At 34.4% G+C, this 23,083-nt stretch overlaps 1 protein-coding gene across 3 annotated transcripts; it reads right to left on the bottom strand.

Moving 5' to 3' along the window:
• Positions 1-1,086: 1,086 nt before the first annotated feature.
• LOC138331380 (matrilin-2-like) lies at positions 1,087-14,971 on the bottom strand. Of its 3 annotated transcripts, none has more exons than XM_069278957.1 (5): positions 14,874-14,971; positions 4,583-4,659; positions 3,482-4,084; positions 3,064-3,108; positions 1,087-2,501 (listed from the first exon to the last, which is right to left on the bottom strand). In XM_069278957.1, the coding sequence occupies exons 2-5, from the start codon at positions 4,635-4,637 to the stop codon at positions 2,134-2,136; spliced, it is 1,071 nt and encodes a 356-aa protein (XP_069135058.1). In that variant the 5' UTR covers positions 4,638-4,659; positions 14,874-14,971; the 3' UTR covers positions 1,087-2,133. The 3 variants fall into 3 exon arrangements, with proteins under 3 accessions (XP_069135058.1, XP_069135059.1, XP_069135057.1); XM_069278958.1 differs by lacking the exon at positions 14,874-14,971 and adding an exon at positions 4,787-4,949; XM_069278956.1 differs by lacking the exon at positions 14,874-14,971 and having other exon boundaries at positions 4,583-4,777.
• Positions 14,972-23,083: the final 8,112 nt, after the last annotated feature.

Raw genomic sequence — 23,083 nt, 5'->3', positions numbered from 1 at the left:
GTTTTTGTCCGCTAGAACCAGGATGTTAGTTAAATTGTGTCGAACACTCCTGTCCAGGACTGGTCATTATTATTGGGATGTGAAACAAAGTAAATCTATGGAAAGAAACATTTTTCATTCGTATGAGAATGAAAAATGTACGCACCAACATCAAAAGTATTAAACAATGTGTTAACTTTTGCAATTATGCAAATTCATCTGGATACTAGAAAGACCACATAAGGTCCCGATTTTAAAGACATACCACGGATGATGATGGACAGAGATAACATAAAACACACGTGTTAGATCATATATGAATATATATGGTATTGCCTTCAAAGAGCGAGAAAAGTTTACAATTTTTAAGAGAGTAGCAACTTTGTACATTTCTTCCATAAGATGTCGTGTAACTACTCTCGCCATTGTCTTAATGTGCGGGAATAAATATATTAATATTTCATTTATCTCATTCCGATTGATCGGGATTTTCAACCTTTATCCTAACTTATTTTTTATAAGTGTCACGTCAGAAATTGTTGACGTCATCAATATTTGAATGACGTGTTATATTCCAATCGTGGCTTACAGAACAATCCACTGTTGACAGGGATGAGTGATGGCGTCGGAATTTTTCATGATTTCCAATTCGTAGCATGAGCTATTAACTCAAAGTTCCTAATTGTCTTTAGGCCAGTGCTATATCTTTCCGTTAGTGTATATATAGCGGAGTGCGATAAAAAGTGAATATTAAATCGATTTTTTTATTTAGTATAGATGTATATGTTCATCATTGGATGAATTAAGTTGTTACTATTCACTAGTGTTGACTGAATGATTGAATATGTTGCATGGTTTTCAGTGGACAATACCTGCTACTCAGCAAAAAAATCATCAAAAGTGGCTAATAGTTGATGAAAATTAAGTGTATCTTATTCTGAATCAGTAGATTAGTTTCACCAGTTTCCAATCAAGGAATATAATTAGTATGCATCTTACATAATGTATATAAGGTTATACTCGAGCCAAGGACCTTAAGCCCCATCAATCAACAAATCAAACATTTATACACAAGAAATCAAAAATATAATCAACAGTTGATTTTCGTATAACTGTTTATTTTCTCGTACCAAAATTTACATATAAAAGGAAGGAGAGCGAAAAAATACATTTGATAAAATGATTTGTATATCAAGTATCTTTTTATTTGTTAGAGCCATATAAAATTATGACTTTATTTGGCAGATGTTATCATTAATACAAGAGGATGACGAGAAAGGTAGCTCATACAAAACGGTGATGATAGAAAATAAGTCTTGAAATTTCCCCGATAAACTACTGTAAATAAATTATTTCGTATTTTGTAGATGAAAATAAGATTAAGTAATTAAATCTGAAAAAAGGAAAAATATCCATTTTGCAGACCTACATTTCTTCAATTTTGACGATTAAATGCGAAAAGAGGTTCATAGAAATTCTAGATTAGTTCACTTGGTTTGTGCATAGTAAATTACGTGAAATACATTTTAGTCGACGTGTTGCATTAGATTAAAGTTATCTGTCATCAGGTTTAGGGTAATACGATGTTGTTAATAGAACGATGTTCTATTTATGGTCAGAATAACTGATACGATTAAAACATATCATCTGGCATTATAAGGAAATAAGCCATGAATATACAGACCTACACATTATATTATCATACGAGGGCAGGTAACACCTATTAACATTTGCCCAAATAATGCCATTTAATAATGTGCCCAACCGTCCACACAAAATTGTCCAACAGTTCACACATAAGTTTGTACCTCGCCTTTGACTGTTCACACACTTTTTACTGTGACCAGGACTTCTGTAGATTGAAAAATGAAGTAAAGTTAAATTAAAAGACATAATTTGAAATTTATCATTATTAACACATCCAAATTATCATCTAACAGTACGTATGACAGGTTATACTCAGTACTGTTCACATTTATATCAAGGACCCAGCCAGGTGTTCAAAGTATATTATGGCTAATCATAGAACTACTTGTACGTATTAGACAATATATAATTATAGGTTTTGCAGTAAACGAGAAAAAGAAAATTTCACCAATCACTGTTTCAACATTGGGCCCAAGTCACTTTCGCATTTATCAACAGTCACGTTGTTTAATGAACCGGACATCTGACCATTGCCCTGTCCCGACACCGTTTCTCATCTTCATCAAAGTACAACATGGCGTTACATTTCTGTATGTATGGGATGTTGTCAAAACAGTTCACGAACTTGGTACAATCGAATGGATGTTTGAAGAGCCCTACAGGCTGCGGACACTGGACCTGGGTGAAGCAGCCGACTGACTCTTTCAGGTTACACGTCTTGATGTTGTTGTCGAACAGCATGTTGTCTGGGCAGGCCTCTCTGATGGGGATATTCTGGAAACATTTGTAGTAGTAGGCGCAGTTGTAGGGATCCTGGAACATGGCGTTCAGGGAGGGGCATACCACTGGCGGATTAGGATCAGGCTGCCAAAATTCTGTGAGGGGAAACGAAACTATATCACAAACCATGGCCTATCACATACAGAAATGATTACTCATCATTTCGTACGGGATCACTCGAACCCAAAATGAAGGACAAGCAATAGAGGATTTAAACCAAAACCATATTTGGGATAATGATGATCAAGGCACGTTGCATTGATCTAAGTTGTAATATCAGTTATAAGAACAATATTTTGTGGATATCTTTGTACAAAGTTGCAAATATTAGTGACACCTCTAAGACAGGAGAAGTCGTTTTCACAAAATATCGAAGAATTAATGATGTCGGTGAATGCCCCTGAATTTTTATTTATCATTTATTCGCATGTGTGTATCACTAAATATAATCTAAGATGTCAGAAGATACTTATGATGCTTATGATTAAGATACACGCATCACTGAAATAAAATCATTAATTAATTACAGATATAATTACATTTGTTTTATCATAATTTTAAATATAATACCATTTTATTAATATCACATTTTTCAGATAAATTCTAAAAACGGGGCTCCATAAAAAATAAATCCATATGATTGTATAAAATACTCACTTGGGAAGCAGTTTTGCTCTGTCACATTGATGGACGGCTGTAATGCTGAAACGCGAACACATATCGCTTGTTAAATAAATGTTGCATTGAGTAATAACTAGGTATTATCGTTTTGAAAGCAAAACAATCATTATACCCACAAGCAATTCAATGACAACTACGAAACTATGACAAAATTAACTATTACAGAATACATTCAACCAAAGTGCAATTCTAAAACACTCCAAACCATCAAATATCCACAATGACTGTAAAGAAAATGATTATTTGGAAAGAAATATCGAATATAAACATAGAGATACATCAAGCCCCCTAAGAAAACCTTCTTATTAAAGAAAACATGTCTATGAATGAAATTTAATCATTGAGTGATAGAGGAATTCTTATTGATTTCCCTTCTTCACGATTGGTTGCTTACCTGTACAGATACTGCTCCCTAGGTAAGGTAACAAACTCGGAAGTCCATCAATAAAGCTCCCCATAGAAAACAGCTTACATGGATCGGATCCAAACTCCATAAACTCTGGTCCAATCGGAGCGCGGCCAATCACATACATCGTGACGTCATCACTTTTGATGCCATATGTTGCGTTTACCGCCGCCTGACTTTCCTCCGCATCCAGTCGTCCATATGTAAATAACACTCCAATTTTCTTCACTCCTGGTCTAGGATTAACCAATGGAAACCCTGCTGGGTTTTGGAACATGTGACGCATCAACGTAATGGCTGCTGTGACGTCAGACCTTCCATACATTTTGTTTACGTATAAACTTCGTTGTGACATCAATGTTATTCTGGCATTGGTAGCCGCCTGGTCCCTAAAGGGTTGAGGGTACGATACTGCGATCGGTTCGTTTCCATAGAGAACAAGGCCAACATTGATATCGTCAGCACTTAAAACGAAATGGTCCACTAACATAACTAAAAACCGTTCAAACGGGAAAAATTCTTCTCCCGGAATTTCGAGATTTCCTGGAACCGCAAAAATTATATCTGCCTTCCCTCCACAATCGCATTTCACTGAAATTAAAAGACACCATTTCATACTCATGATACACAAATAAGCTACTGCTTTCATTGGATATTGTGTAATAAAAATAGGACTAATTTTAAAATTATTTCTTTATGTGAAATGGGATATGCAATGTACGCAAAACGCCAAACACAATGTACGTTTGTAGTTGTGTGGAAATAAGAATAAGATGGAATACTAATGTGTTCAGTGATCAACAAACAAAATAACAATTATTGATGAAATGATGTTAGAGGCGAACTAAAATACCATTATATTTCACATATTTCACAAAATTATTCTGCTCTTAATGATCCTATTATAACTGAAGAACGACTGTATTCTAATTGATAAAAGAGTTTAACCATAAGAAGGTAAACTTGGCAATTAATAATCTGAATGTTTTCAAAATCCATCACCATCTCAAATCATCTCTTTGAATTAAGATTAATTTAGGCCATAAAAGGAATATATATCAGAATTAAATATAAGTATTATTTACTTACCTAAATGTGTTGTATACAATGACAGAATGACGATCCAAAGCATAGCGTTCCCCATACTTAAAGGCTAGTCTTGTAATCTACAACCGAAAAATTATAAAACTATCACAAAACATTACACTGACTGGTTACCACGCAGGTAAAGTATACAAACTGGCTGATAAATGCTGTGATTCACGTAAAATTTTAAAATGAAGTAATGTCTACCATAAGAAACCAGATATTTCAACACAGATATTCAATTGTGCATAGGGGAGAGTCTACATTGTTAAAAGCCACCAACCACAGTGCTTCCTCAGTGAGTTCTGACTGGATCACTATTCACCTGTAAAAAGAATATCCTGTTACAACGAGAAAAAACATAATATTTAGATTTAATTAATGGCTTATCTGACATATAATTAGCTAACTTAGTCAATTTGCATATTTATTCATTTTTTTTTATTTTTCAGGACATGATATTGAAACATTACATGTTCAACAAATAAATGAAAACACAGAAATAATAGTCATTAAAATGGCTGAAATGATAAATGGCACTTTAAAACTGAAAAGTATTGTTATAACTCTGTTTTAGTGCTTACTATCTTCCTGAACGCGTTGTCCACTTCTATGAAAATACAATTCAGTCAACAAACTATTTTTTAAGTTTCAAGTAAGAGCATTTTATAAAGAACCAAAACAGGGTTATGAGCAATACTTTATTACTATAACGACTGTTACATCAAATATGCACCATGTACATTACGCGTAAATTTACACGTTTACAATACGCACCATGTATATTACTGAAAAAGTAGTTCGTTATGGAGCAAGGAGGTAATCCAAACCGTGAAGACAAAATATATTTCTGACCCTTTATCAAGACACGCATACATTTAAAAAAAAATAAGTTTTCTTTTCTTATTTCTGGGACAAGGAAGTAATTCCAACCGTATGGACAAAACTAAATTGTCAAATTTCCGAGGCGATCTTCCCTTTATCAAGACATACAAAACGAACACGATAACATTATACGATACGAACGGTAATGCGGGACAAAATAGACAAATATTAAACTATACAGCACAATGGAGCGCAGTTTACCCTTCGGCAAGTGGCAGCCGAAGGCCGGATCTCAAAAACTGTATCCATGCTTTTCTTATTTCTAAACATTTAAAGATGCTAGGTCTTACTTAATATTTCTCAATACACGCAAGTCGTTTTCTTAACTTGTATCACATTTAAGTACAAAATAGAGTACACCTTCAATGTTGAACAACTTCTCTAGTTTTTATTGCGTTTTTTTCTATCTGTGTCATTACATCTACATGTTTCAAAACTAGTACATGTGTTTTAAGTTATATATAATGTGACGGTATATATTTTTTAATTGCATTCGATTAGAAAAATCTATCGATTATGTCAAATGATTTTTCAAACAAAATGCATTTTGAAGACGATTTTATTTCATTTTCCCATTCTTTACATATAATTCTGCCGCTTGTCGTAGGAAGTCGCTATTGGATAGGCTCTGTAATGAAAATACAAGGATATTGTCCGTCTTTGTCCGCCATAGCACGAAATCTAATGATGTTGACATACCTTCATTGTACGTAAAAACATATTAATGCCACTATTATGTAGCTGTAATTTTAACAACAGTCATTTAACGTTGATTTATACGCTATTAATGTTCCTGATTAATTTCTTACAACAACAACAAGCTATGCATTTTAAGCGACTGATAATGTTTTTGTTCATTAATCCGTTCTGGACGTCATGCTCATTAATTACCTAAGTTGGAACAATCTGTCCATTCATAGACACAGGATTACAATTTTATTTTTGAGATTGTTCGTTCGCGTTGATTGTTATGACATTGTCCATCTTTAATAAATTAGTGTATATTATGAAAATATATTGCAGTTTTTGTCTTCCTTGGCAAATTAATAGGAACATAAGTTTACTTATATAATACTACAAGAATAATATTTCTAAAGAATTATAAACCAAATTTTCAGCATATGAAATAACATATTTTGGTGACAAAACATAGCACAAAATGCCGTTAAATGTGTTCATAAGATAAGGAAAGGTATCCTCTTTATGGGTTCAACCCAGATATTATGTAGAACTAGATGTTCAGCATAAATATGTATCGAGATTTACAATCGTATATCTTGCTCTACACATCGTAAATGCGAGAGACTTTTCTAGTCTACCATAATAAAAAGACTATCGACTTCAAAATCCACAATCCAAAATTACGAAAAGCAAAGTAATGGTAAAGGGTTAAGATGTATAAGGAGCCTATATAGTAGAAGTCGTTACTGACAAGCTAGTAATCCCTTACATGTTAATTATACCTACCATATAAATGTTAGTGACATGTTCATAAAGTCATAAATTTTGGAATGGAAATCGACTTAAATTTCCATTATTATTATTATCATCGTTTCCTTTATTTCTTCATGTATACAAAAATTAATAATAATATTAAAGAAAGAAATAATTGCCACTCACATATTTATTACATGCATACAGTCATGCACATACAGACACGCACATGCACACGTTACATAGTGTATATACATAAGCAGTCATAGAAATAATAATATCAGAATGACGAAAATGTTCACCATTTGCAGGTTATATATGCTAAGATAAATATGTATTTGAAATACATCTGAATAAAAGGAGTATTAAATATAAAACAAACATGCATTAATACATTTGTACGAATATCCATAACTGTATTGTTTGCAAACTTGATATAGTTAATGTGTTGTGACCGGAATGTACGCTATTAATATTAGTGTGGTTTAACGCATCCTACATGTAGATTCCCTGGGGTTACGATCATATTTGGTATAAGTGATCGTAATCCCTGAAAATCGAGGATGGGTTTACCGAAGCAAGCGGTTATTGACAATCTGTTGAACCTGAGCAATGTTTTGAGTTTTATGTTTTATATCAGTACCACAAACAAAATCACCGACATACATCTAGGATAGCATTCATTATCATATTTTACTTCTCTTGTTTGCATCTACATCAATTTTTTTCTTGTTTGCATCTACACCAAAAGTCTTGTTTGCGTCTAAATCAAAACCTTCATCCAGAACTTTCATTCTTCATTCTAAAACTCAAGAATTAACAGAAATTCTTAGTTTGCCTTATAAACACATAGCTTTCGAGTAATACCATTTCAAACATGGTCACAAAAAATGTGTTTATAACGACTAATATTGATAATCTCTCTTGAATCTTTCAGGCATTTGGAACTAGATTCAGATGAAAAGCTACGTATGTATCCGAAAGCTAGGCTTTAACTTAAAGTTAACTGTGAAATTAACCTTGTAAAACTATAGGGGAACTAATTGGAAGCTCGCATATGTCTTTCTAACAACAACAACAACAACAAGCTAGGCATCTTATGCGAAAGATAATGTTTCGTGTTCATTAATCCGTTCTAGACATCAATATTATTAATTTCTTCAGTAGGAATAATATGCCCATCCAGACAGAAAATCTTAAGTAAACCGCACTACCACTTTGTGTAGTTCCATGTTATGGATAGATTGCACATAGCTGTCTCTTTACACGACTTTACACACATTATCATTAGAATTAATGAGACATTGGTAGTATAATAGCTCCAGGCCCATCATGGCCTAGCTCACCACACATTTGTACTTTCTGTCCACTTGGACACCTCAGCCCCCACTTTCTATCTTGATGAATGACCCCGCAGTATTATGGCGCGTGGTATAGAACGGCCAGGTGACCCAAACCTCGTGGCTAGGCCCCTGATGTTCCCTGTTCCGATTGATTATTTATGTGTTTCCAATAAGGCCAGGCTCGCCTCTTGTCGTTTGAGAGATAGTTGTGGTCACTCGTTACTGAGAAAATGCGCCTTCGGATGCCACAATGTCTCCACAAACTCCATTTATCAGTCCCGGTGTAGGATGATCACGTGGGTAACCGACGATGGTAAATGGGCCCACTCGTTTTCTGCTAGCCGTCATGTATGTATGTATGTAACAACGTAAATTCTTCCTTTTATTTTTCGGAGCACCCACAACGAAGTCAGATACACTCCACAAGGGATTACTGGGTTTAGTGTTTATGGCATCCAACAACCAACTCTACCAACACAAACTAACTACAATTTATAAACAAACATGCACATGCAACCATACACAATTAATTTAACTATTACCATATACACCCAGCCCCCCAAGAATGCACTGACATTTGTTGTTGTCTAATGGTGGAGGAAAACCACAAGGGAAAACCGCCATTCCACCGTGGGGACAACAAAGCCAATAGACATCATACATTTATCTGAAAAGTAGAAATGTTCGTTTCGGAAATATTTCTTCTTTTCCTTTTCAAATATGATTATTATAATTATTATGATAATAACTAATATGATTCTCTGTTCGTTTTTGAAAAGAACAAATACCTAGTGCCTACATTAGTTGCGGTATAGATATTTGTAGTGTGCGGCATATTGCCAGAAAAAAAAACAATACATAGTTCAAATTATATTATTAGCATAGGATTTAATCTGCGTCATTGTTTCCCGTGTTTTCTGGTATCGTATTATGTACTGGCCGTGTGGTTTATAACAAAGAACGTGTGTGTTTAATATGATATTTCATCATGATATTTATCACAGTAATGTGTTGGGCTATTATTATTTGTATTGTTTAATAATTTGAAAATTGATAGGTAGTCATGGTAACTGTAACCCTACTTATTTGATCGTATACAGCGATAACTTTTGTAAAGGGGTATTACCGGTATCATCTTAAACACACACGTTCTTTGTTATAAACCACACGTTTCAATGCGTTGATTTATATCCGTGCTAATCATAATCATAATTAACATTTCTTCACGTTTGCTAAAATTCGGTTGCGATAAAATAAGTACGTTTAACATTGTACAAATGTTTTAAAGTGAAGAAAATGAATCTAGATCTTGGATATGTTGTTTTCTCCGCATCACTTATTTAATTAATTTGTTAATACCTTGATTGACGTTTTCTTTGATGAAGGGACAATGACCAATTAATTAATTAGTGAATCTATCACACCTTGACCTAATTATGTCAATACAAACGTGATAAAATAGTGTCACCTGACTAGAAATCTGATGATGATCTGGTCAGAACAAACGTTACTCTAACAATTAATGACAAAAAAATAATGAAAACGTAGGAGTTAATTCCAATGATTAATTGATAGATTGTCTCTTAGTCATACTGATTGAGAAAAATCTTGATGAAAAATGCTATGCCCAGTGTACTGTAGTTAATTAAGCTGCAATACTGTAGCTCAAAAGACTTATAGACAGAAAAAGGTGTCATTGATGTCTATTACTTCTAATGGAGCAAAGAAATGATTATGCAAACCATTATAAAACGTTTGTTTGCATTTTATCGTACTTGTTTGATATCGCTTACCTACTAGGCAATGAAACTGAACCACAAAAAATATCAAATTCTCATCAAGGCATTATTTTTTTAACATAATACATATGAAGGTCTTTCTGAAGAGAATCTATACGGCAAGTCCACAAATTGTGAATTTGACGTCTTGTGAGCGGTACGATAGAGATTAAGAATGGTAGTTTGTTCTGGACAAAAATAATATGTAAATGCATGTATACGCATAAGATAATTGGAAACCTACCAAAACGTATAGAAAACTGTGCCCGAGTGATTTTCGGAGGCAGTGCTATACTACGACAGGTGTAGTAGGCCAGGTAGGTATATTCGTTCTTTAGTTAATTGCGTACTGGAGTGACATGATGCATAGCAGTACCAGTAGCTGGGCACAGCATATAATATTGACGTTGCCTTTAGATGAACGCACATGGACGGTGTATGGGAACTGACGTGTGTGTAATGTATTAGCACATATACCTGGAAAACTGTGTACAATTTGAGTTTTAATGTTACATATTGTATATAAAACTACCGAAATATTTGTTTGTACAATTTACTACAATAATATCTATAAATTGTGTTTGTATATTTATTCATGTGTAATTGCTCCCAATTTAATGCTTTCAGCAATTTATTTTTTTCCGGTTTGTATAACATTGCAGCATAAAATTAACTATTAATTTACCTCCTTTTTGTATTTATTATGGGTTTGAACTAAGTCAGAGATATATCTCTAATAACTTTTACAGCGAGATGCTTGATATTTGGTATTATAACACTAACCTCATAGCTTATATAACAAAAACAAATATGAAAAATACAAAAAAATAGATATGTTTACGGAGAATGAAACTCATCTTTAATAGCATACGATGAGAAAGTGAACTGGATGTAAATGTTCCCAAGAAATATAATAGTCATGAGAAGAATGCAGTTATACTACCTTAAATGGACATTCACAGTCAAAAGGTAACAAATAAACTTCTATGTAATTAATAACAGAGATTAATTTCGAAAGTGTTGATAAATGTTTTCAATTAAACAAAATAATTTATGATGCTTTAAGTCTACACTACGGTAGACACACATATATGTTTATTTTGATAGGCCTATAAACTTTATTTTATTTTATTTCCTTTTCTGTACTATAATTTACAAAATTAGTGTCAAGTATAAACAAGATGGAGTGAGATTTTTTGTAAAGTCTTCTAACATTTGTGCAAATGGAATTAAAAAATACTTGATGTAATAAAATGATTTGAATCGCTTTCTGCAAACGTGAACATTTTCGCGGGGAGTTATTTCCGCAATTTCCATCCGTAAACTATATAGGCATGTGTGCACAACTGGGACTGACAATTGTCATCATTAAAAATGAGGATTGCCGTTTAGATAAACCCCCACTTTGTATCGTTTTGGTGTAAACCACGCGAAAGTGTTGACGTTCTATACTTTAAATTTCTTTTATGTATATCGGTTATATAACCATAGTTAGAAGAGATCATGGACTGTTTTAATATGAGGGTCGATTTAATTCATTTTGAGAAATAAGTTCTTTCAGAAAGTTTTATTTAACTTTAATAGGTCACTGTAATGTTAATGTAAAGATTAATCTTTTCATTGCTTAGAAAACCTCATTTAGTATTATTTCGGCATCTTGAAATAATTTCAAACGAAAGATGGTCCCTTCATAGCTTTCCTTTCGATGTTATCCTCAAAATTTGTCTAACTTTTACCAAAGCTCCCATATAGATATCATCTTCATAGTCTTTCTGACCTTTGACAAATCTGCATGTTATCTAAATTGATTTTGTTCAACCTTCACTTGGAATTTATCCCTATGGTTTTTATAATGTTTACCAAAGTCCAATAGCATTCTGTGGTCCATATTCAAATCTGAATCTACACTATAAGGGGGCAATGCTCGCCTACTTATACAGGCCTTTACCGATTGTTCCCGTGTATTTCCGATAAATATTCGTTCTACACAAACATATTTCACCCATATTTTACACTGTAATGGTATTATTGCGACAACGAAAAAAAGGAACAAAACGCAAAGCCAACAGATATACCAAATGTTGAAATAACTTGCAAGTAACATCAATACAGTTTAAAACTGATTCGTAAGTCTGTACGAAAAGTTGAAACAGCAATATCTCAGATAAATTAAATCAATTTTATTCTATATAAGATGTATTTATATGTGTGCATTTCAAGGATATGAAAGACCTCTTTCTCAAACATGATTCCAAATCCATAAAGAATACAAAATGAAAAATTGATATTACATTATCGTTATACTGAAAGTTACCATTGAAATTGGATATTAATGCAAACCTTCAATGCATAACTAGTACAAACCCGAAAATGGAATTAACGAAAACTGAGTGTGGCCGCATAGATATTGCTTATGTTCCATACATTTGGAATGACCTCAGATATCAAGGCTATTGTGTATGGTTCCATACATTTAGAATGACCTCAGATATCATTATTATAGTGTATGGTTCCACACAGACAATATGTACGTCTGCTTCCATACATTAAGAATGGCCCAAGCTATCATGACCACAGTGTATGGTTCCACACAGACAATATGTATGTCTGCTTCCATACATTTAGAATGGCCCAAGTTATCATGATTATAGTGTATGGTTCCACACAGAAAATACGTATGTCTGTTTCCGTGTTAGATGTGTATTACATCTCCATTATTTCCGCCTTACATGTGTTAGTAGAACATGTCTCTACCATGTGGTGGACAGAATGTGTCACGGCCTGATTGATGGAGAATCTCTGGCCATATCTGTTGTCTATGGTCTAAACCCTAACTCTCATCGTCTACAGGCAAAACACTATAGTCGTACGATATTTTGTATTTTATTTATATGTGGTTAAGATTTTCTTCTGATTGTAAAGCAAACCTCCTGGGCTTTCGAAAAGACGAACAAACTAAGATGGTGTATATGACACGCTTTATATTGCTATACGCACGTTAAGTTTATTTAGAACAGCGAAAATACCATTACACCGACCCCCGAGACTCCGGCAACTAGCAACGGAGGTTAACAAAACATTGAATATCGATGCATCAAAACGTATTTGAACCGTAATTCACATGCAAAATCAGTACGAAAAAGAGGGAACGCGTTTTGATTGTACGCCACAGCTACTGTAATAAAGATTAAACATTTGAATTAGCCGTTTCCTTCTTTACCCGGTTTGATTAAGTAAAACTTAATTGACTAAAACTCCTATATCAGTAAAATGATTTTCTTGTTTGGACTTTAATATGACACATTTTCTTTTAAAACAAAATATCAAGCAAATCAAGATGGTTTTACATAAATAAAGGAAATTTGACACACCTAACCCCGCTTCAAGTCGCAGCACTCGAGCTCTAGCCAATAACGACCCAACATTGTCTACGTTTTAATGCCACCATTTTCAAAGCAGAAGTCAAAGTGAACTGGCGGATGTTTTTCAAACGTTTGCCTGGGCATTTTGACACGATTGCCATAATGCATCTTGTATAGAGTGAGAGCAAAGTAAATAGGCCATGATATGACAAACACATAGTGAGACCTTACACAATTATATAGTTCTTCCAAAACTTCGAAAGTAAATGATTATATATGAAGAATTTTAAATTATATCATGAACTATACTCTTTTGAAAAAAAAACTGATAGGTGTTTTGTTATTTATATATAGCACCTGGTACCAGGGTTGCACCCGGTATCGTAAATCTTTCTTTGCTTGTGTTTTGTCCTAAGTTTGTCTCTCGCGTTTTCTAAACGTTTATCAGCTGCAACTCATTCTTAATTCTAGAATTCCATCAGCCAATTTGTCATGTAAATGATATTATGAGGTGTTTTGTTATTTATTTATAGCATCCGGTACCAGGGTTGCACCCGGTATCGTAAATCTTTCTTTGATTGTGTTTTGTCCTAAGTTTGTCTCTCGAGTTTTCTAAAAGTTAATCAGCTGCAACTCATTCTTAATTCTAGAATTCCATCAGCCAATTTGTCATGTAAATGATATTATGAAAAGAAACGATCATCTGTACTGATTTTGTTATACAATAGAAATAATTATCTTTGAAAAAGATACATTTCATTATAAATCACATCATATCGTGTTTATGCTCACGCATCATTCTAAGTCATACACTATTCAAATGGACATTGATTCATTATAGTCGAAAAAACGGGAAGTTTACTACCGGTAACAAAGTCTACACAAATCGGCACACAAAAACTAATAACGCTCACAAAATTATCGATACAACGATAATTAGTCGCATAAAGAAAAACGCAAATTGTTTTAAAGGGGAGACAATGCACTCAAAAATCGCAGATATATTTATATAGAAAGGACCAGACAGAATGAAAACAAAATGCTAACAAAATAAATAAGTTGTTGCGTAGTTTGTAAGGTGACAAAATGGAAAGTGAGAATATATACATATACATATGCAAACACTGTACTAAAAATGGGTAACACTTATCGGAATATGGTATTATTTTCCTGTAGATCAAAATTCTCTTAATATCATCATCAGTAAATTTGTGGATAAAATTAGCTTACCTCTGAAAAGCGATAAAAATATGGAATACAAAAGGTGTAAGAACATCTTAACGTTTTACATAGTAAAATAATTTCAAAATATACATGAAATCATAGGCCAGTAAACTTTAAATAGTTCTCTGAAACTGCAAATCCTATTGCGGAAATGCATGCGAAAGAACATTTAAATTCTACTGCACATAATTACAAATGGACGAGCATTTCAGAAAATAATACTTAAATTCAACTATGTAATGAAGTCGATACAAATATTTTTTCTCACCAATCAAAGATGATTTTCGTTTAAATCCTTGTTAAAATATATCCAAATTATGCAATCCATAGGCCCGTGGTCTGGTGCTCATCCCACACCTGTATGGTTTTTACCTGTGCCAGGTAATTAAGATGATTGCCCATCATCGTTTGTCAGCACAGTGCTGTACAGGTGACAGATCGACCTTGCTGACACACCTGACAGGGTCCGACCGTAAATCGTCACACTTCTGGGACGCTTAACTGTCCCCAATGTCAGGATGGTTACGAATCAGTTACCCAGGAGATTTACACAGATTGCATACTAATTGTAAACGGAAGAAGCTTTAAAAGAAAGTTAATGTCAAAAAAATCTAGAACACGAAACTGTCCTTAGTATCAAATTGATTTCTTTTTTTTCAAATGATAAACGTTATGTCTATGAACACGTGAAGGACACTAGAGCTAACTTTTGAAAAAAAAACACACCATATATCGTATTCTGTATTGTATATCACAAAGTTATCAGCTCTTGTTGGTAGGTATCGACTGTGACGTAATTGTTTTCATGCAAAACGGCATGTATTTTATAGAAAACGACGTAATGCTTGCAAACAAATAAATGACGTCACAATCCATACCTTGCCGCAAAGAGTAAACTGAATTATATGCGAACAAATAGTTTAGACAGCGTTAGATAATTTGACGGACCACACACTCCGGAAGAGTTAGAGAACCTACAGGTGATGGTAGGGTCAACCATCACGATTCAAACTACGGTTCAATAGTTGTACAGTTTTGTCAATGACATTGCTGACCATTTCTACTGTGTATAACCAAAACGTATACCAAAGACCTTATTTCTCTAGCTTGTGTCTACATGTATATCAATAAATCATAGCCTCGACTTCGTTACTGACAAGGTGCGACCTTTATGACCTTCCAATTCAGTACTTTCCGTAAATGGGAAGTACTGTATCGTATTAACATATATGTCCAATACCTTGGTTTAAGACCGCACCTGTATATAATGCTTAGGAATGTAAACTTTGGAGAGCCTATGGAGTATGTCTTCCAAGATTCGGTATGCCCAATGATGAAGACCCTGTTTAAACTAGTGATTTTTTGTATGCCTATCACTGCTCAGGTGTACTTGAACATAACTTAGTTAGTATCAAGTGTTTATGTCCGCCTAACCTCAGCTACTACTTTAGACTCCTAGATTGTTGTGTTGTTGAAGTCAATTTTAGCAAAATATGCAAAAAAATATGTACATTTCAGAATTGCAATTTCACAGAATTCAGTGCAAATTTCTGTCACCGAATAACCATGCCATTATGTTTACTAGTATTTATAGCATGTACTATGAGCACTGGTTTGTCCGGATTCGACTTCACAAAGGCATACACGTCGATTTCTTTTTGGTCTTGTAAGGGAAATGGCGGCAGTAGATTATGCAAATGTGATATACATGGGACGTCCCCTAATTGATACTAATATACATATGCAATGTTATGATGTCATCTGAACATAGTTCGAATATCGGGTTGTTAATTTTTTTTTACAAATAAGTGCATTTCCAGAAATCTGCATATTTTGTCCCAAAAAGTCCTATAAGTATATGGATTTGACCGAATTCGACTTTACAACTTAGGCATACATATCAAGTCCTTTTTGACCTTGTCAGGAAAATGGCGACTGTAGATTATATGATGCAAATATAGTATAAAGGAAGGCATTTTAATCATCTGAAATGCGTATATACTTTTTGGAACACTGAACATGAAACGAAGACTAGTTTTGAGAAAAAAATGCAAACTTACACTTTATGTCTAGTCTCTCAGAGCAAATATTAAAGTGTGCTTCGTCCACAGTTAGTTTATTCGTGTATGAGTTTGTAGCTTACATTACTTCAACTAAGTATAAGAACATATTATTTATTCAATCATAATCACACGAAAACCCCATTGTTTTACAAAATTGAGGAATGACTATATATCTACGGATTTAACAGGAAGCAGCCGATCTTAGTAGGGCTAGATTATTTGATAATAAAACAGCACATATCTGAAAGTTAAAGTGATGTGCTTCCAATTTTAATAACAATTTGAAGTATAATTATTTTTAAATAAATCAATTTGTCCGGAAAAAAATCAATGTTATTTATCATGTAGTTTGGCCGTTTGAAGGAGATCTATATTAAGGGCTTTTTGCCTATCCATGATGAAATATTTTGCTTCTGCACAAAAAGTTGTATACAAAGGATCTCCGAAATAATCAGAGATATGCAAATGAACGTGTAACCATATTGTAGAACATGAATTTCAAGCACAGGGACCTGACACGAATCTCTAACCAATAGTAGCTATTAGGGTTATTTGGTTTTATTAGTTTATCGTCCTATTAACAGCCTGGATCAAAATCTTCAAATGACTTCTCGAATATATTAGGAATGAAAACCTGATATTTTTTAAACAAAAATCTGAGACCTTGAATACAGGCCAAGGTCTATTATATTAACAAACTAAGTAGGCATACTACATGCCTAATGTTAGGCCTTCTAGAACTTCAAAAGAAGTTTTTTGAAAATTTTGGCCCATGTGACATTGGATAAAGGTCAAGGTCATTCACATTAACAAAATTTGTATACTTTTATGTCAGCATACAACAGATATGTTTAGGTCTCTTGGCTTTCTGGAACTTGAGAAGATTTTTAACAAGTCGTTAATGAGATATTGACATAAACATAAGCTTACAACCGGAAATGATGTTATAGGCGGCCATATTGGATTTTTGACCGACATAAAAATGATGCTGTCACACCTTCAACTCATGCCCTACAATTAATGCAATATGAAGACACACTCATTGGAGATCTTTTGAATACAACTTTTTGTGTGCAGAATAATAAAAACAGAACAAAAATAATAGGTCTTTTCACCCATAGGTGAAAGCCCTAATAAATGTGGGGTCGCGGTGGCCGAGTGTTGTGGAGTAGTTGCCGAGTACTTTGGGACAGTTGCCAGGTAAAAACCGCTTATCGGTGATTTTTTCCGGGTACTCCGACTTTCCTCCACCAACAAACCTAGCACGTCCTTACATGATCCTGGCTGTTAATAGGACGATAGTGGACCGTCACTGCCCGGCAACACTCCAAATGTTATCCTAAATACCGCATTGGTGGACCGCCACTGTCCGGCAACTCCAATGTCATATTAAATAGCGCCTGGGGTGGATCGTAACTGCCCAGCAACTCCAATGACATCCTAAATACCGCCTGGAATAGACCGTGCCTGCCCGGCAACTCCAATGTCATCCTAATTATATAAACACAGCATGAAGTGGACCATCATATATATAAGGACGTAATCATTATGGCACACTCTTGCGCGACCAGGTATTCTGCTACCCGGGTATCAACAATTGCTCATAATAGAAATAAATGGAGTCCAAGACAAAAATTAGCAACACTAAAATGTCTAGAGAAACTTCCTCGAGTGACTTACAATAAAAAGTTTCCTAAACGAGTTCAATAATTTGGTATTTTTTTTGTTTCCTTGGTGTATGAATGTACTGGAATACATCAAGGAAATCATATCAGTGGTGTTCAATTAACAAGAGATCCCAGAGGGATCTTAGCGTCCACCAAAGAATGATCTACGTCTGACAATGGAAAGATTGATTTTTTCTCTGCTTTTCAAACTTTTCTACATACTAAAGACGAAATTTGAGAGAGATATCTCAGTTACAAATTTCAATTATAAAAATCCAAGATGTCGGCCTTTCGACCATCTTGTTGACCGATTGATCTCAAAATGCAATATGCACAACTAAGGTCCTAGGGGGACCTAAATATGTAATTTGAGACAAATCGCTCGAGTACTATCTGAGAAATAGCGGTAGCAAACTTCAATTATCAAAATCCCAGACGGCCATCTTGTTCACAAATCAGACTGAAAATGCAATATGTACAAGAAGACCCCTAGGAGAACCTGCACATGAAATTTAAGACATTTCTCTTCAGTTCTTTCTGAACACTTCAATTGGCAAAACCCAAGATGGCGTCCTGTCGGCCATCTTGTTCACCGATCGGTCCCAAAATGCAATATGTAAAACAAGGGACCTAGGGGAACATGCACATGAAATCTCTTCAGAACTTTCTGATAAATAGCGATATCAAGAATTGTTAACGTACGGAAGGACGGACGGACCACGGACCACGGACGAAAGGCGATTTGAAGGGCATCTGATGATGGTGGGCTAAAAATATGTTATAATATCGTCTGTCCGCCAAAGACTTTACTCTATCATCCCTGCTGTTGGTGAATATTGGTTTCTTCAGTGTGGAGTTTTACATGAATATGGATATATGTAATGTTTTATTGTCTAGATACCGATTTGTATATTGTCAAATACATTTTCCTCGCGAGGCATTTTGTGTATGTATCTAAACGGGCGGGTGTACAAGTGTACAATAAATATAAGTCATACAAAATCACTTTAATAAGTCAATCATTTGAGCATTGAAGTCACTATTTTTTAATTTCATCGGGGTATGCAAGAAATTTTGTTTGCAAACTTTTGTGAGAATCCGCTACGCGATGAAATTAAAAAACAGTGACTTCAATGCTTATAATTAATTTTCCATGCTAGTTTATAAAATGAAATACGATTACAGGTACGATTCCATTGATTTCTTTCCAAGGGATCATTTTTTCAAGATCAAAACACAATGTCAATGTTTTTATTGTGACGTCACGACAACGTCGTGTTTCCGCGCCATTCTCGGATGATTTGTTTTCATCGTGGAATGATGAAAAAAATGAATAGGCCAATCAGAAAGCCAGAAACAAAGAAAAAATAATTATTTAGACTTAATTCTGCCTCATCGAAAAACATCTTCAAAACCTTTGAAGGAGAAATTACACTGTTTTGAAGGTTTACGGCCGACGACGCATGACGCCAAAGAAAAGACGCTTAATTATTATTAATATACATATTGACTGAGACTTAGTGCTGGTCGATACAGATTCTTGAATCAAGTTGAAATATACCTGGTTAGGACAATGTACATTGCATTGCAATCTAGTTTAAATAATCTATTCATGGCTTCGTTTACTAAAGCACATGCAACAAAGGTAATGGTCTTATTTGCGGTGATATACCGTAACCATTTCAAGTTTTAATCTATAAATTCTCATCCATCAGAGTGAAGTAACTTAATTATGGTACAGTAGATGAAAATGTAATCTGCATTTGGAGAACCACATTTTGTCTTTAGGGTGAAATCCTTCCAAAATGTTATTTCTCTGCCATTGCAACGGCGAAATCGATGGATAAACAGTAACCAAGGAAAATAATACAACAAGGACATAGTCATTCAGATCCCCCGCCAATGGAGATATCAAAGCTGAGTTTAGTTTGATTGTGGAGACGTATGTGTATGGAAAAAAACCCAGGAAAAAGTGCAAAAAATGAAAACCTAAAAATAGCAAAAGGTACTACTAGACCATAAAATGAATGTGTCTATGAAGTGGAAATATCTCTGCTGGTTTTAGAGTTATGGTCCGGAAATGAACCTGCTTCAAAAATATGATATTTTCAGCAATGTTTCTATGGTTACAGAAAAAAGCACAAAAAGTGAAAACCTAAAAATAGCAAAAGGCACTACTAGACCATAAGAACAATGTGTCTATGAAGTTTCATGGAAATATCTCTGCTGGTTTTAGAGTTGTGCTCCGGAAACGATTCTTACACAAAAGTCTGCCATTTTCAGCAATGTTTCCATGATTACAGAAAAAAGTACAAAAAGTGAAAACCTTAAAATAGCAAAAGGCACTACTAGACCATAAGATTAATGTGCCTATGGAGTTCCGTGCATATATTTCAACCTATTTTTCCAGTTATGATGCAAAAACCAACCTGGTACAAAAATATGATATTTTCAGCAATGTTTCCATGGTTACGGAAAAAGTGCAAAAAATGTAACCTAAAAATAGCAAAAGGCACTACTAGACCATAAGAACAATGTGTCTATGAAGTTTCATGGAAATATCTCTGCTGGTTTTAGAGTTGTGCTCCGGAAACGATTCTTACACAAAAGTCTGCCATTTTCAGCAATGTTTCCATGATTACAGAAAAAAGTACAAAAAGTGAAAACCTTAAAATAGCAAAAGGCACTACTAGACCATAAGATTAATGTGCCTATGGAGTTCCGTGCATATATTTCAACCTGTTTTCCAGTTATGATGCAAAAACCAACCTGGTACAAAAATATGATATTTTCAGCAATGTTTCCATGGTTATGGAAAAAGTGCAAAAAATGTAACCTAAAAATAGCAAAAGGCACTACTAGACCATAAGAACAATGTGTCAATGAAGTTTCATGGAAATATCTCTGCTGGTTTTAGAGTTGTGCTCCGGAAACGATTCTTACACAAAAATCTGCCATTTTCAGCAATGTTTCCATGGTTACAGAAAAAAGTACAAAAAGTGAAAACTTTCAAATAGCAAAAGGCACTACTAGACCATAAGACCAATGTGTCTATGAAGTTTCGTGGAAATATCACTTCTGGTTTTAGAGTAATGCTCCGGAAACGAACCTGGTACAAAAATATGATATTTTCAGCAATGTTTCCATGGTTACGGGAAAAATGCAAAAAATTAAAACCTAAAAATAGCAAAAGGCACTACTAGACCATAAGACCAATGTGTGTATGAAGTTTCGTGGAAATATCTCTACTGGTTGTAGAGTTATGCTCTGGAAACCATTCGTACGGACGGACGGAACACATTTGTATATCCCCCGCCAACTTCGTTGGGCGGGGGATAATAAAAAATGCATTCGGGAGTTCAACAAGTTTAACAAGGACATAGTCATTCAGATCCCCCGCCAATGGAGATATCAAAGCTGAAGTAAGTTTAATTGTGGAGACTTATGTGTATGAAAAAAAAAGGAAAAAGGAAGTTGAGCTTAAGAAAGATGGAGTATAATTCAAGTAGAGCGGGGCTGCAATTGTTGAATCAGGTATACAGCCTTGACATTTATATTAGACTATATACACAAAGATGGGTGGAGTTTTGCAAAGTAACATTTACCATTTACCATGATATTTTCAGCAATGTTTCCATGGTAACGGAAAAAGTGCAAAAAATGAAAACCTAAAAATAGCAAAAGGTACTACTAGACCATAAGAATAATGTGCCTATGGAGTTCCGTGCATGCTGCGGAAACGAACCTGGTACAAAAATATGATATTTTCAGCAGTGTTTCCATGGTTACGGAAAAAGTGCAAAAAATGAAAACCTATAAATAGCAAAAGGCTCTACTAGACCATAAGAGCAATGTGTCTATGAAGTTTCATGGAAATATCTCTGCTGGTTTTAGAGTTGTGCTCCAGAAACGATTCTTACACAAAAATCTGCCATTTTCAGCAATGTTTCCATGGTTACAGAAAAAAATACGAAAACTGAAAACCTTAAAATAGCAAAAGGCACTACTAAACCATAAGACCAATGTGTCTATGAAGTTTCGTGGAAATATCTCTTCTGGTTTTAGAGTTATGCTCCGGAAACGAACCTGGTACAAAAATATGATATTTTCAGCAATATTTCCATGGTTACGGACAAAATGCAAAAAATGAAAACCTAAAAATAGCAAAAGGCACTACTAGACCATAAGACCAATGTGTGTATGAAGTTTCGTGGAAATATCTCTACTGGTTTTAGAGTTATGCTCCGGAAACCATTCGTACGGACGGACAGACGGACGGACGGAACCCATTTGTATATCCCCCGCCAACTTCGTTGGGCGGGGGATAATAAAACATACATAAATGTGTAGATCGATCTGCTATTTCAAGTTTCGTGACATATATGTTACAACTGATGAGGAAGATCATCAAGGGTTCGAAAGCTGCAGGTCGATAAAGACAATAGGAAAGTTATTACCAACAAATGATGAACACGATTTCAACGGAAATCTCTAAATACATGTGTACACTGTATTTACTTTCGCAGCTCCTTCTGTATAACTATGCAAAGGTTCAAGGTGCTCCACCGCTGAATGATATTTTTTCTCTATCAAGACCAAGAGCAGGCGATTTAGTATTTTACTTCAATTACAAAAGTTATTTACTTTACTCCATTACCACCTTTGAAAGTTTTGAGCTTCTAATTTTACTTCAAGATGAAAATACGTGTATTAAAAATAAATTATTTGCGTGTCGAAAAAATCCATGG

Source organism: Argopecten irradians, chromosome 9 (assembly GCF_041381155.1).
Source record: "Argopecten irradians isolate NY chromosome 9, Ai_NY, whole genome shotgun sequence".
Taxonomy (NCBI): domain Eukaryota; kingdom Metazoa; phylum Mollusca; class Bivalvia; order Pectinida; family Pectinidae; genus Argopecten; species Argopecten irradians.
Note: the sequence above shows the minus strand (reverse complement) of the source record. Positions and strands in the feature narration are given on the sequence as shown.

What these genes read in the sequence shown, in the direction of transcription:
- LOC138331380 (XM_069278957.1), bottom strand. Translation starts at nt 4,637, where the DNA reads ATGGGGAACGCTATGCTTTGGATCGTCATTCTGTCATTGTATACAACA. An exon ending in ATTGTATACAACACATTTAG is followed by an intron (nt 4,085 to 4,582) that starts GTAAGTAAATAA and finishes TTTTAATTTCAG; the next exon opens with TGAAATGCGATTGTGGAGGG. An exon ending in AGAGCAAAACTGCTTCCCAA is followed by an intron (nt 2,502 to 3,063) that starts GTGAGTATTTTA and finishes TTCCCCTCACAG; the next exon opens with AATTTTGGCAGCCTGATCCT.